General features: G+C 33.1%; 4 protein-coding genes across 5 annotated transcripts; 2 read left to right on the plus strand and 2 right to left on the minus strand.

The window, feature by feature from the left end:
* Positions 1 to 16: 16 nt before the first annotated feature.
* LOC118073963 (peptidyl-prolyl cis-trans isomerase G-like) lies at positions 17 to 4,089 on the minus strand. Of its 2 annotated transcripts, XM_035094791.1 has the most exons (8): positions 3,471 to 4,089; positions 3,339 to 3,379; positions 3,195 to 3,263; positions 2,045 to 2,237; positions 736 to 792; positions 456 to 651; positions 224 to 383; positions 17 to 137 (listed from the first exon to the last, which is right to left on the minus strand). In XM_035094791.1, exons 1-8 carry the CDS (start codon positions 3,812 to 3,814, stop codon positions 121 to 123), a joined length of 1,077 nt encoding a protein of 358 aa, XP_034950682.1. In that variant the 5' UTR covers positions 3,815 to 4,089; the 3' UTR covers positions 17 to 120. The 2 variants fall into 2 exon arrangements, with proteins under 2 accessions (XP_034950682.1, XP_034950674.1); XM_035094783.1 differs by having other exon boundaries at positions 3,195 to 3,379.
* Positions 4,090 to 4,616: 527 nt separating this feature from the next.
* LOC118073919 (TBC1 domain family member 23-like) lies at positions 4,617 to 7,017 on the plus strand. The gene is made up of 4 exons (XM_035094726.1): positions 4,617 to 4,937; positions 5,000 to 5,441; positions 5,522 to 6,679; positions 6,756 to 7,017. Exons 1-4 carry the CDS (start codon positions 4,703 to 4,705, stop codon positions 7,015 to 7,017), a joined length of 2,097 nt encoding a protein of 698 aa, XP_034950617.1. The 5' UTR covers positions 4,617 to 4,702.
* Positions 7,018 to 7,260: 243 nt separating this feature from the next.
* On the plus strand, positions 7,261 to 9,975 carry LOC118073929 (TBC1 domain family member 23-like). The gene is made up of 4 exons (XM_035094737.1): positions 7,261 to 7,621; positions 7,705 to 8,149; positions 8,223 to 9,269; positions 9,377 to 9,975. The coding sequence occupies exons 1-4, from the start codon at positions 7,375 to 7,377 to the stop codon at positions 9,657 to 9,659; spliced, it is 2,022 nt and encodes a 673-aa protein (XP_034950628.1). The 5' UTR covers positions 7,261 to 7,374; the 3' UTR covers positions 9,660 to 9,975.
* On the minus strand, positions 9,966 to 12,043 carry LOC118073937 (major heat shock 70 kDa protein Ba-like). Its single transcript, XM_035094750.1, has one exon. It carries the CDS (start codon positions 11,950 to 11,952, stop codon positions 10,033 to 10,035), a length of 1,920 nt encoding a protein of 639 aa, XP_034950641.1. The 5' UTR covers positions 11,953 to 12,043; the 3' UTR covers positions 9,966 to 10,032.
* Positions 12,044 to 12,216: the final 173 nt, after the last annotated feature.

Genomic DNA, 12,216 nt, shown 5'->3' on the forward strand with positions numbered 1-12,216 from the left:
TGAAATACATTAGATGTTTGATTAAAATATCTTTTTTATTATAAAATGACAATGGATATAAAAAATCATTAAACGTCGTTATAAAAAAATTATTAAACATCAGTCGTTTATGAATTCGCATTACATACGGTTCACACCTGAAAACCAAACAAATAAAAATATAAATTTTGAATAGTAGTTCAATTACTGCAAATAGGTATTACTCAATTGAATTTTTACGTACGTGGATGAGAATAACCACTTTGTCTCGGTAAAGCATGAACTAATCGGGGGTTGAAAGGAGGTCTCATTGGTGGTAACAGTGGAGGCATTCGTCCTCGAACAATAGGTACAGGATTACGCAGTGTTATCATCGGATTCATCATTATTGGTCGCATGTAGTTCTAAAGGAGGAAGGAAATAATTATTATATTTCGAATGAATGTCAATTTGACTCAATAACAAGCATATCTTACGTCATAAAAAATAGGTACTGGTACAGGCTCCATGTAATGATGTGGTATGGTCATTCTGCGGTCTCTTTCTCGAGAATCTCTACGTGTTCTACTATCACGGCGGTCATAATCACGATCTCTAGACCTATGTCTGTTATCATCATACTCCCTTGAAGGTGTGTGATGCCGATATTCATGAGATCTATTGTGACTTGATCTTGAAACAAATAGCATATTAATTTTAAGCAGTTTGCTATTAAATACTATCATAGTTTATTGATTTATTTATAATTATTCTTACCTTTCATATTTCGAACTTTGATGGTGATCTTTTTCCACCTCACTTCGGGATCTGTATCTGGAAAACAGATAACAAGTTAGTTTGATCCGTCTCAGCCCCAGTAACCCATAATTGCCAACTACAAAAAAACGTAGCTAACAAAGATGAGTGTTAAGGGCATAAACAATTTTTCAGCAATTTCAGTATAAATATATATTGCTTTTTTCAAAGCAATATTATCTTTGAAGAGATTACTCTTCAAGATATTATGCCATGTTTGACATAATTTCCATAATATATCCATATATAACGCAATAATATTTTTTAAGTATGTTTATAGTAACTTACAACTAAATATTAATATGAAAATGGAATTCTATCAATACTTAATGAACTATTATTAGAAAATTAATTATCAATATGATAAATTAATTTTTTTAGTAATATTAGTGTACTTACTTGATGACGAAGACAATTCAAAAATAACAAAAAAAAGTATACTGGTACATATAGATGAATTGCTGAAGCATGACTTACGATGAGTACCTGGAAACGTAGTTTTTGATTGCAGCATAAATCATTCAAGCAAAATGCATGGATTTTGGTAAGTGAGTGATGTCGATGATCATCTGATGGTGCTAAAACGAAATAAACCATAACATGTTCATAAATTGATAATGGTTGTGCAATTATAAAATCCAATTTGATCCAAATTATATGGAGAAATCTAGTAGCCTTCTTCGTGTGCTGGACATCATGGACTGCTCCTTGATGAGTGACATTATATGTAAAATACATGTCAAGAACGATACATACCCAAGCATGATGAGTTAATCGCAGTGCTGGAATGATACTATGAACTAAAAAAAAAAGAATGTAATAATTTTAACAAATATTGCCTACGAAGTTGTTGAGTAAACAACTCAGATTGGTGGATTTGTTAATCAACATCAATGATCCTAACAAAATGTACATATTAAATACTCATCAACTTACTTAAAAAGCATATTCAGCATACGGTGACTACGTACAATTACTTGGAATATTCTGGCTCACAATTAGCAAGCTTGAGCTCACCTATTGGATCAACAGATACTCAACAAGCAATCATGAGTCAGCCGTACTAAGGTCAGAACTAAGACATTTGGTTTTCAGGAGTCAAACAAGAGATGGAGCAAACGAGCTCACGAAGAGACTCAGCATGCAGCTATTCTCTACTCGTCATACTCCCGAAAAATCCAAAATCTTGTTAGTTCTAAATATATATCCATATATCCATATTAAATTGGAATCATGAATTAATTGTAACCATTCGTATAAGCAAACGAACCTTGACTCCCTATGTGGACTTTTACTATGATGATAACGTCTTGGACTAGGACTAGAAGTAGATCGTCTTCTTGAAGAATGAGGGATTTTAAAAGACCCAACAGCTACAACCTTGCGATGTTCTTCTATTTTCGCCGTACAACTTTCAGCTTCCTTTATTTCTTCTCGTTCGAAAATAGGCTTGGTACCTTCTCCTGTTAGAAAAATTATGCTATTAGAATTATGATGGTAAAACTTGTTGTTCATAATAACAAGCCATGCTAAAAATAACACCTGTGATTATTATTAAATACATGATTTTAGAAAAGTACTGAGATGTAGATTGATTTTTTGATATGATCAGTCTGTATGTCGATAATACAGTCATATAAATCATAAAAGAGTGTAAAAAAAATACTTCAATTTATATTTTAATAGTAATAGTATCAGATGTAATATAAATTCAAGTATTTTATAAGTGCTAGAAAAATTCACTGTAGTAATTGATGTCTTAAGAATTTTGTGATCTTCAGTGGTGCAAAAATCTTCCAGTCGATGATCTTCACATGTTGTTTATAAACGAAAAACGATTCGATAAAATTTCCAATAAGTCAAATAAAAATAAATTCTTTAAATGAAGCTGAAATGATGCTTTTTCAATGAACCTAATGTGATTAACTGTTGAAACCAATTAGAGTGCAAAGTTAATTTCTGTGCATTGACTATTCGTGTAGAAGTGATATTTGACGTTAATTAAATGTAGCACTTAATCCACAGCAAACGTTAATAAAAATATTTTCGCTTACATGTGACTTTGATACCTCTTGAAATCGTTCCTCGGAATCCATGACGCAATCTTCAGAGACGTTTTTTATTTAATATTGATTTACTGTTATTGAAGTTCATTTATTTTATCTTCCAACAGTTGAAATCTTCGGAATGACGTTCAATCTTCGAGTTCGTTGTTTATATCCTATTTTTATTATGCTTGAACTGTACTTATCATATTCATAGAAAAGTCAGTAGACTGCATGATTGTAGATATTATTCATTTATTGGATAACGAAATAGAAACTTCATTCAGCCAATAATTGTAAATAGCCGCAGAATATTTTGTACATTTTTATCACGCATCAATAATAAAAGGATATAAAAAAATCTAACTAAATTACCCTCTCTTCTTATTAATTTTATTTCCTCTGGATTTTCAATCCTTCTATCAAGTGGTTCTGCAGAAGCTTCTGTTGATGGTAAATTTCTGTGAATAATTGTTTTTATATTCTTCAAGTCTGTGATAGAAATTTTTGTACCATCACCTCCTTTAAACAATTTCTTTCTTGAAGACGGAGAGTCATATCTACAAATGAATACAATTATGTGTGAAATGCAAAAACTATTGGCTATTATTTTCAAATAAAAAAACCAATAAGTGAAAGATGAAAACTTACTTTTCAGACATGACTATATCTTTTGGAGTACTCTTTTCATGATGATGTTTTCTGTAAGACCTATCTGAAGATTTACTCCGATTTCTGCTATGACTACGACTTCGACTTCGACAAGATGATCTTCGACTGCGACTCTTCAATCCAAGTTCTCGAGCACGGCGTTCTTCATATTCTTGAATCATTCGCTGCTTTCGACGTTCATGTTCGCGAGCTTTTTCTTGCTCAATCATCCATTCTCTTCGTCGACGCATTTTTTCTTCCATCGAACGAGAGTAACTTGGAGTTTCACTTTTATTTGGCCTTATATCACTACCACGTTTCATGCTTATGCTGAGCTGGGTCATAAATTGACCTCTTTATATATTTGAATAAAAATGTAAAAACAATGTAAATAAATGAAGTAAAATGTTTTTAAAAGTGAGGTTAACTGAGCATTAAATGTTAAATAGAAAATTGTGGTCAGTAAATTCACTGAATAGTATTACTTAAAATGATTGAGGATACTAGTAATTTATATCTGCACTAGTTATAAAATTTCGGTTAGCAACAATAAACATGCAACAAAACAGACAACACAATTTCTCCTTCAAATACTGGGCGCAAGTGAAGCGTTACTTTGTAGCCGTGCGCAAAAACATGCGCAGATTTATAGAAGCCCGGTAGCGTTATCCAGTTAGCATTTGAAGCTTTTCAATCAATTTTATTTTGTAATTAAACAATTTTCTTTTGTAGAAATGTTAATTACACGAAATCCTTTGGTATATATTTATAAACACATAAATATTTTATCAATAATGAAATATAATTAAGTATGCATTATAAAAGATAAAATAATTTTTATTGTCTTGAACAATAAATTATGGGAAAGAAGTACAAATATTTGTTTAAACAATTTTTTTTTAAGGCTCATATTTATACTTCTGTATTCGATAAACAGGTTATCTCATGCAATTCATTCATAAGCTGTAAGAAAGCCTATTTATTTATACTTAAAGAAAATTCCTGAAATTTCAAATTCCTGAAAGAATATCATGTTTTGTTTCTAAATAGATTGGATTGGCTTACAAAGTGAAAAGTATCTAATCCCATAAATAATCTGATAATTTATTGGTCTTGACAGTGCTCGAAAATTATTCTATAATTTTAATTTTGTCGCATTATTAAAATTTTTAACCTCATAAATCTATCAATAATAATCAAAGTAATTGAGATCAAGCTGTCTGATTAAAACTATGCAGTCGTTTTTTGAAATCGCAGATATTAATCCCCAATCAACCCAGTCTATGATACCTCGATCAGAATCAGCTCGAAAGTTTCCTAGTATCTTTATCGATGAAGAAAAGAACCTCGGCAATTGGAAAAAATACTTGGAAGATACTTTAGAAGCTGACAATTTAGCCCAAGCAGACAATTTATTTGATCTTGTAGAGCAAAGTGTTATTGATGAAGATTGTGAAACAGTCATCGGTAGAATCATTTGTTTATTCAACCTCTAATCTTCATAAATATAATTCCACATTTTTTTTCAGATGAACTTGATATTCCTGAAGAAACAGAACCGAAGATATTGTCAGTTATTAGAACCATTATAACTATTTACAGTAAAAATGAGCAGAAAAGATATAGAGTTGGAAATGGATGGGTTCCATTGCTAAGTCGTCTGGTCAAGAAAAATCCAGAAAAGCTACCAACATATATTGCATTTAAACGCATGAGAGACAATTACGTTCCAGAACCTGGAACTCATGGATATGTTTTGCGTCTTCTACTTATGTATCATGATCCAGAGCTTTGCAATATGTTGGACAATGATAAATTCTCTCTCGCCAAGTACACTGAGTTGTGGGTCAATTCTTTATTCGCAGGAACTTGTGTTGAATCAGTACTAAAATCATTATGGGCATACCTTTTCAAACATGATGATCCTTTTAAAATTTTTTTTGTCATTCTATCAATCATTATAAATAAAAGGTGATTAATTTTTAACTTATCATCAATTTATTCTTTTGAAAATTATAAAACTAATTTCAATTCAATTTTATTGCTTTCAGAGCTAAAATTATTGAAATGAGATTTGATGCCAAGGAAAAAATAGGAAATGCCATACAACTATTTCCTCGTTTCATGGATGCTGCAGAAGTGAGAGAAATTATATCGTCTGCAGGTATATTGGACACGAATACACCTCCATTCTTCAAGGAATTGTTTAAAAATTTCATGTTTGGTAGAAAACGTGAGAAAAAACCTGATAACTTGCCTGAATATTTACCATCTTCAGCTTTTCAAGTGATCTCAAATATTCATGGCGTGCCACCTTACATAGATTTTCATTATTTCATAGCAGATTGTAGACCTTATGTCATGTACGAAAATGGACGGTTTGCTTTTAAACATAATTTCCATATAGATTGTGATTTGGTATCTGAATGGTCATCAGCTTATTTAAATGCTGCTTTAAAAACACTTAAATCAATGGTAGAGGATTTTGTAATTGAAGAACCTAATAAAGTTAAACACATTTGTGTAATGGGTAGTGGGCTACAAGGCTATGATCCATGTATTCAGAATGTCATAACAGCACTTTTGCACAAGAATACAAAATACGTGAGCATTCTCTATGGTGGATACAACACTGTTCATCAACTATTGAAATTAAAAAATGAACTTAACTATTCTCTGAGGAATCACGTTGAGAATAAATGTGTTTTTTGTAATCCAGTTTTACTTCAAACAGGAGATGAGCAATCTGTGGATAATGCAGAACTTTATCAAGCAGGTTCAAGCAAATCAGGAAATGCAGAAACACCATCACTGGAGCAGGAATTGAATATTCCTGGTAAAATAAAGCAAAAATTAAGACAAACTGGACAGGATATAAAAAACCAATTCATGTCATGTGTGAATCCACAATCACCTTCTTGTGAAGGTTCATCAAAAGGACTATCAGGTGGTATCAAACTACCATCAGATAACATCTATGAAGATATTGAAACGGCATATGGCAAAGGAAGTATGGCTACAGATAGTGATATCTATGGAGTATTCAATTTAAATGACATTACTACTTCCAATGTATCTTTAAAACCAGATGAAATATCATTGGAGCCTCAGTTCCAACCAGTATTGATTGACCAATGGACAAAAACTCCAGATGTAGAAAAGGTATTCAAATGTAGAGAAATTTTGACAAGTGGACGTACTTATGCAAGGTAAATATGCTATGATTTGTTTCTTTTTGTAATTTCTAGGCATGAAGGTGAAATAAATATTAATTTATTGTTTCAGTCGATTAATAGTGACTCATACAAATATAATTCTGCTACGGAGAATTGATCAAAAATCAAAGAATAAGGCTCTCTTAATATTAAACTGTCCTATTTTATATATTTTAAAAATCTCAGGAAGTAGCAAGAATAAAGATTTTATGACAATTACTTTTGATATGACTGGAACTATATCAGTGCCATATGACAAAGTAAAATTATTATTGCCAGGAAAAGAAAAATTCATGAATTTGATCAACAATAAGTTTGGAATTAATAAATAAAATAGACTTTGAAATTATTTATAAATTTTCTGACATTATTAAATTTATTATAAATATAAAATATTTTTAACTAAGTAATATTATTGATATACATGTAATATATTTAATTACAAAATAAAAAATGTTTCAAATATAAATGTCATGATAAATTGTCATCTATCAGAATTATTACAGTTTTTCTAGTCTATCTATATAAAATAAATAATGTTTTAATTTTGTTTACATCAACGGACCTTACTGGAAACCTCATCGACATTCTCAAGGAATATTAATTTATATTTATATTAATTTCAATGTTGAGTTCTATCATTATTGCACAAATTTTATGAACATTTAGTCTCGAGTATACTTCAAAGAATGGCTGAAGTACTTAATAGATCACTGTTTTCTGCTGAAGATATCGAATACCGTTTTTGCGATCCTGAACATCTTAACTTACAATCCGAGAGACAACTCACATCCATATCTACCGACCAGTTATCAAAAATAGCACCTTGGAGAAGATTTCTAGAAGAGACAACAACTACAGATGACATAGAATCTGATAATCTTTTTGATCTTCCAGAACAGAGTGCTATTGATGAAGATTGTCAAATGCTCATAGGTATGATAATGAGATTTCATTATGAATAATTACTAAAAAATCTAGATCTTTCTTTCTTGTTAAATAAAACTCTCTTTTGTCAGATGAAGTTGAAATTCCTGAAGAAAGAAAAGAACAAATGCTGCTGGCTGTTCGAACAGTCATCACTGTTTACAGCAAAAGTGAAAAAGAAACTTATAAATCTGGAAATGGATGGATTTATTTATTAGGTCAAATAATATCAACAACTGATTCAACCTTGGATATTTTTATCATATTTAAAAAAATAAGAGACACATACGTTCCAACACCACGAACCCATGGATTTATTTTGAAACTTCTACTACGTTATCATGATCCAAGCTTTTATAGTTGGATTAATGACCATGATATTTCTTTAGATCAATGCACTGAGTCATGGTTTAACTCATTGTTTGCACAAAATTGTACTAAACAAGTATGTAATCTCATATGGGAGGCTTTTGTCAACCACCAAGATTCATTTAGAATTTTTTTCATTGCCTTATCAATCATTCTCCTACAGAAAAGGTAACTTGACGTAATCAAACAAAAAAATTCCAACAAATGAATTTATTAACTAGATATTTTTATTTTTTCATAGCAACTTGGAGAAGATGGCAATAAATGCCAAAGAAAAAATCAAAGATACAATTAGACTATTTCCTAATTTTATCAACACTCAAGATCTGATAGATGTTTTGGAGAATACCAAAAAGTTCGATCTTAATACACCTCCTTTCTTTAGAGAAGCATTTGGATCTTTTATGTTTGGAGATGATCGAGAATCAACTCCTAAATGGCTACCTTTGTTGCTACCATTATCAGTGACTTCAATGTTGGAAAATCTTCGTGATGTGCGAGTACCAACTATTGTATCTGATTATTTTATTGTAGATTGTCGACCTTCCAATCAATATGCAGGTGGTCATTTTTCATTCAAATATAAATACCATCTAGATTGCAACTCATTAATCAAATTATCCTCTGGAACATACGCCATCAATGATATTCAATTGTTGATAGAAAGAATAGAAGCAGCACAAAATGTTTCACAAAATAAAGAAATCCATATTTGTTTGATGGGCAGTAATTTGGTTACCAATGATAAATGTGTCCATACACTAGCTCTAAAGCTTTTGAAGAAGAATATTAAATATGTCAGTATGCTGTATGGTGGATATGAGATCATTCACAATACTCTGAAAAAACAGAAAGAATTTGACAAGTATGTTATTGATCATAATGAAAGAAAATGTATTGTTTGCAATCCAATGAGAAAAAAGTTTACGACACAAATAAAGAAGAAGTTCATGAAATCTAAGGAAAAATTGTTGACTTGTGTCAATCTAATGGATGGTAATTGTGAAGATAATTCAAAAGATATTGAATATATATTTACTGAAGACAATAAAATCGTTGCTGCTAAAGAACCAGTTGGGCGAACTCGTAGCACAGTTTCGATAGAAAGTGATATTCATGGAGTAGGAAATCCAAGCATTTCTAATCGATCAAACCTTTCGACAGATAATGATAGCTCGCAGCTTCATATTCAGTTTAAAATAGTCTTGAAAGATGAATGGCTGACATTACCAAATGTGATGGAATTTAAATGTAAAGAAATTACATCAGATGGAGAGACACTTCCAAGGTAAATATCTTAAGTAATTGATGAAGTTTAATGACATGTTATGTGTGTTTAATTTGGTAGGTATGATGGTAGAAATAGCGATTAATACCGAAGCTTTTCTATTTCAGTCTATTGCTAGTAACTGATACACATCTCGTCCACCTCAGATTAATCAAAGATTTTGAAGACAATGCATATTTAATAGTTAATTGTCATCTTTTTTACATTGAGCGCATCCGAGGAAGTACGAGTAATAAAAATATGATGATTATTTCATTTGATACCACACATGATAATAGAAGTACACCGGAAAAACATCTAGTGCCTTATGAAGAAATCAAATATAGAATGAAAGAGAAAGAAAAATTTACTCAAGTCATTAATGCAAAATTTAAGACATTACAAGGTTGATATTTAAAGTGATGTAAAACTTAAAAAATTGAGTTGAAGTGATATGTTAAGATTAAAATATTTAATGGAATGAAAAGATGAATTTGTATTTATTAAGGAGTGGATGGGAAGGATTTGATGAAATAAAAAGACAAGAATTTATAAAAAAATTTTTTTTTTTTTTTATTATAGTGTACACTTGACCGGCTAGATGTTTTTAGCTGATCATAATAAAAATATATAATACTTTTTGTTCCGAAACAGTCTTGAAAAATAAAATTATTTACATTAACCTAAACTTAACCTATGACCAGTCTTAGGAGTTCCTTTTTTTTTTTTTTTATCACATGGAAGTAGTTTTTTTTTGTTAATACTTGGGAAATGGAGTTGATGTTTAGTCCACTTCTTCAACAGTTGGTCCATTGTAGTTGTCATTCTGACGATATTGAGCTCCACAATCCTGAGGACCATTGCCAGCACCACCCTGATGGATCTTGGTCATAATTGGCGAGCATATCTTCTGGATTTCTTCCAATTTGTGCTTGTATTCGTCAACTTCGGCTAAGGTGTTGTTATCTAGCCACTGGATGGTCTCAGTGCACAATTGGGTGACTCTATCTTTATCAGATTGAGTCAATTTAGAACCGCAATCTTCGACAGCTTGTTTGATGGAGAATACATAGCTCTCAAGTTGATTACGAGCAGCTGCCTTGTCTCGCTGTTGTTGATCTTGGTCGCGGTATCTCTCAGCTTCTGAGAGCATGCGGTCAATTTCTTCTCGAGATAGTCGTCCTTTGTCGTTGGTAATTCTTACGTCATTACTACGGCCACTGGCTGTGTCCTTGGCTGTTACATGCAGGATACCGTTGGCGTCCATGTCGAAGGTGACATCGATCTTTGGTACACCACGTGGAGCAGGGGCTATACCGCTGAGTTCGAATCTTCCCAGCAAGTTGTTGTCCTTTGTCATAGCACGCTCACCCTCGTAAACTTGGATGGTAACGCCGGGTTGGTTGTCAGAGTAGGTGGTAAATGTTTGAGTTTGTTTGCAGGGTATACGAGCATTACGTTCAATGATGTTGGTCATCATACCTCCTGCTGTCTCAATACCCAACGAGAGAGGTGCTACGTCAACTAGAAGAACATCTTGGAGTGTTGAATTCTTACCACCTTCACCCGTTAAAATAGCTGCTTGCACTGCAGCACCATATGCAACTGCCTCATCAGGATTAATTGAGAGATTCAATTGTTTTCCACAGAAAAAGTTCTGGAGCATCGACTGGATCTTCGGGATGCGAGTTGAACCTCCGACGAGGACGACATCGTGGATTGCTCTTTTATCCAATTTGGCGTCTGCTAGTGCCTTCTCCACTGGTTGTAATGTGGATCTGAAGAGATCTGAACATAATTCTTCAAAACGTGCTCTCGAGACTTTGGTGTAGAAATCAATACCCTCAAAGAGAGCATCTATCTCGAGTGTTGCTTCCGTACTAGATGACAATGTACGTTTAGCACGTTCAGCAGCCGTTCTCAACCTCCTTAAGGCTCTTGGATTTGATTTGATGTTCTTCCTATATTTTCTCTCGAACTCCTGACAGAGATGGTCAACCAATCTTGAATCAAAGTCTTCGCCACCAAGGTGAGTATCTCCAGCCGTTGCTTTAACCTCGAAGAGTGATCCCTCGTCAATTGTCAAAATTGACACGTCGAAAGTTCCACCTCCAAGATCAAAGATTAAAACGTTCTTCTCACCCTTCAAGTTCTTGTCCAATCCATACGCAAGAGCAGCTGCTGTTGGTTCATTAATGATCCTGAGGACATTTAATCCTGCTATTGCTCCAGCATCTTTGGTGGCCTGACGCTGTGAATCGTTGAAGTAAGCTGGTACTGTGATAACTGCATCCCTCACTTTCTCACCAAGGTAAGCTTCAGCAGTCTCTTTCATTTTTGTCAGGACCATTGAACTGATCTCTTCTGGATTGAACCTCTTCACTTCACCACGGAACTCCACCTGGATCTTTGGCTTTCCTCCTTCACTGACCACTTTGAATGGCCAATGTTTCAAATCCTGTTGAACTTTAGGGTCGTCGAACTTACGGCCAATAAGACGTTTGGCGTCGAAGACGGTGTTTGATGGATTCATCGCCACTTGGTTCTTAGCTGCGTCTCCAATGAGTCGCTCGGTGTCCGTAAAGGCAACATAGCTAGGTGTTGTTCTGTTGCCCTGATCGTTGGCGATTATTTCCACTTTTCCTTGTTGCCACACACCCACGCATGAGTATGTAGTGCCCAAATCAATACCGACTGCAGGCATTGTGATGTTTTGTTTGTTTAAACTTTAACTCCTCACTAACTCTCTTAATTGTTTGCTTTCTTTTTGTGTACTGGTGCCGGGTTCTGCTTGCTCGCCGCTTTTATACTCTCGGCCGCTGCGCACCACAGTGGGGGACGAACGTTCCAGATGCGTCGAATCGTTTTCTCTAGCACTATCTATGATGATACTCCTAAAAATTGAGAATTCTGGATAATTATTATGTCCTTCTTCATATTTTTTAGCTTAATTTTTTAATGAAAACAT

This window comes from Chelonus insularis, unplaced genomic scaffold (genome assembly GCF_013357705.1).
Source record: "Chelonus insularis isolate UGA/USDA-ARS -01 unplaced genomic scaffold, ASM1335770v1 contig_131_pilon, whole genome shotgun sequence".
Classification (NCBI taxonomy): Eukaryota; Metazoa; Arthropoda; class Insecta; order Hymenoptera; family Braconidae; genus Chelonus; species Chelonus insularis.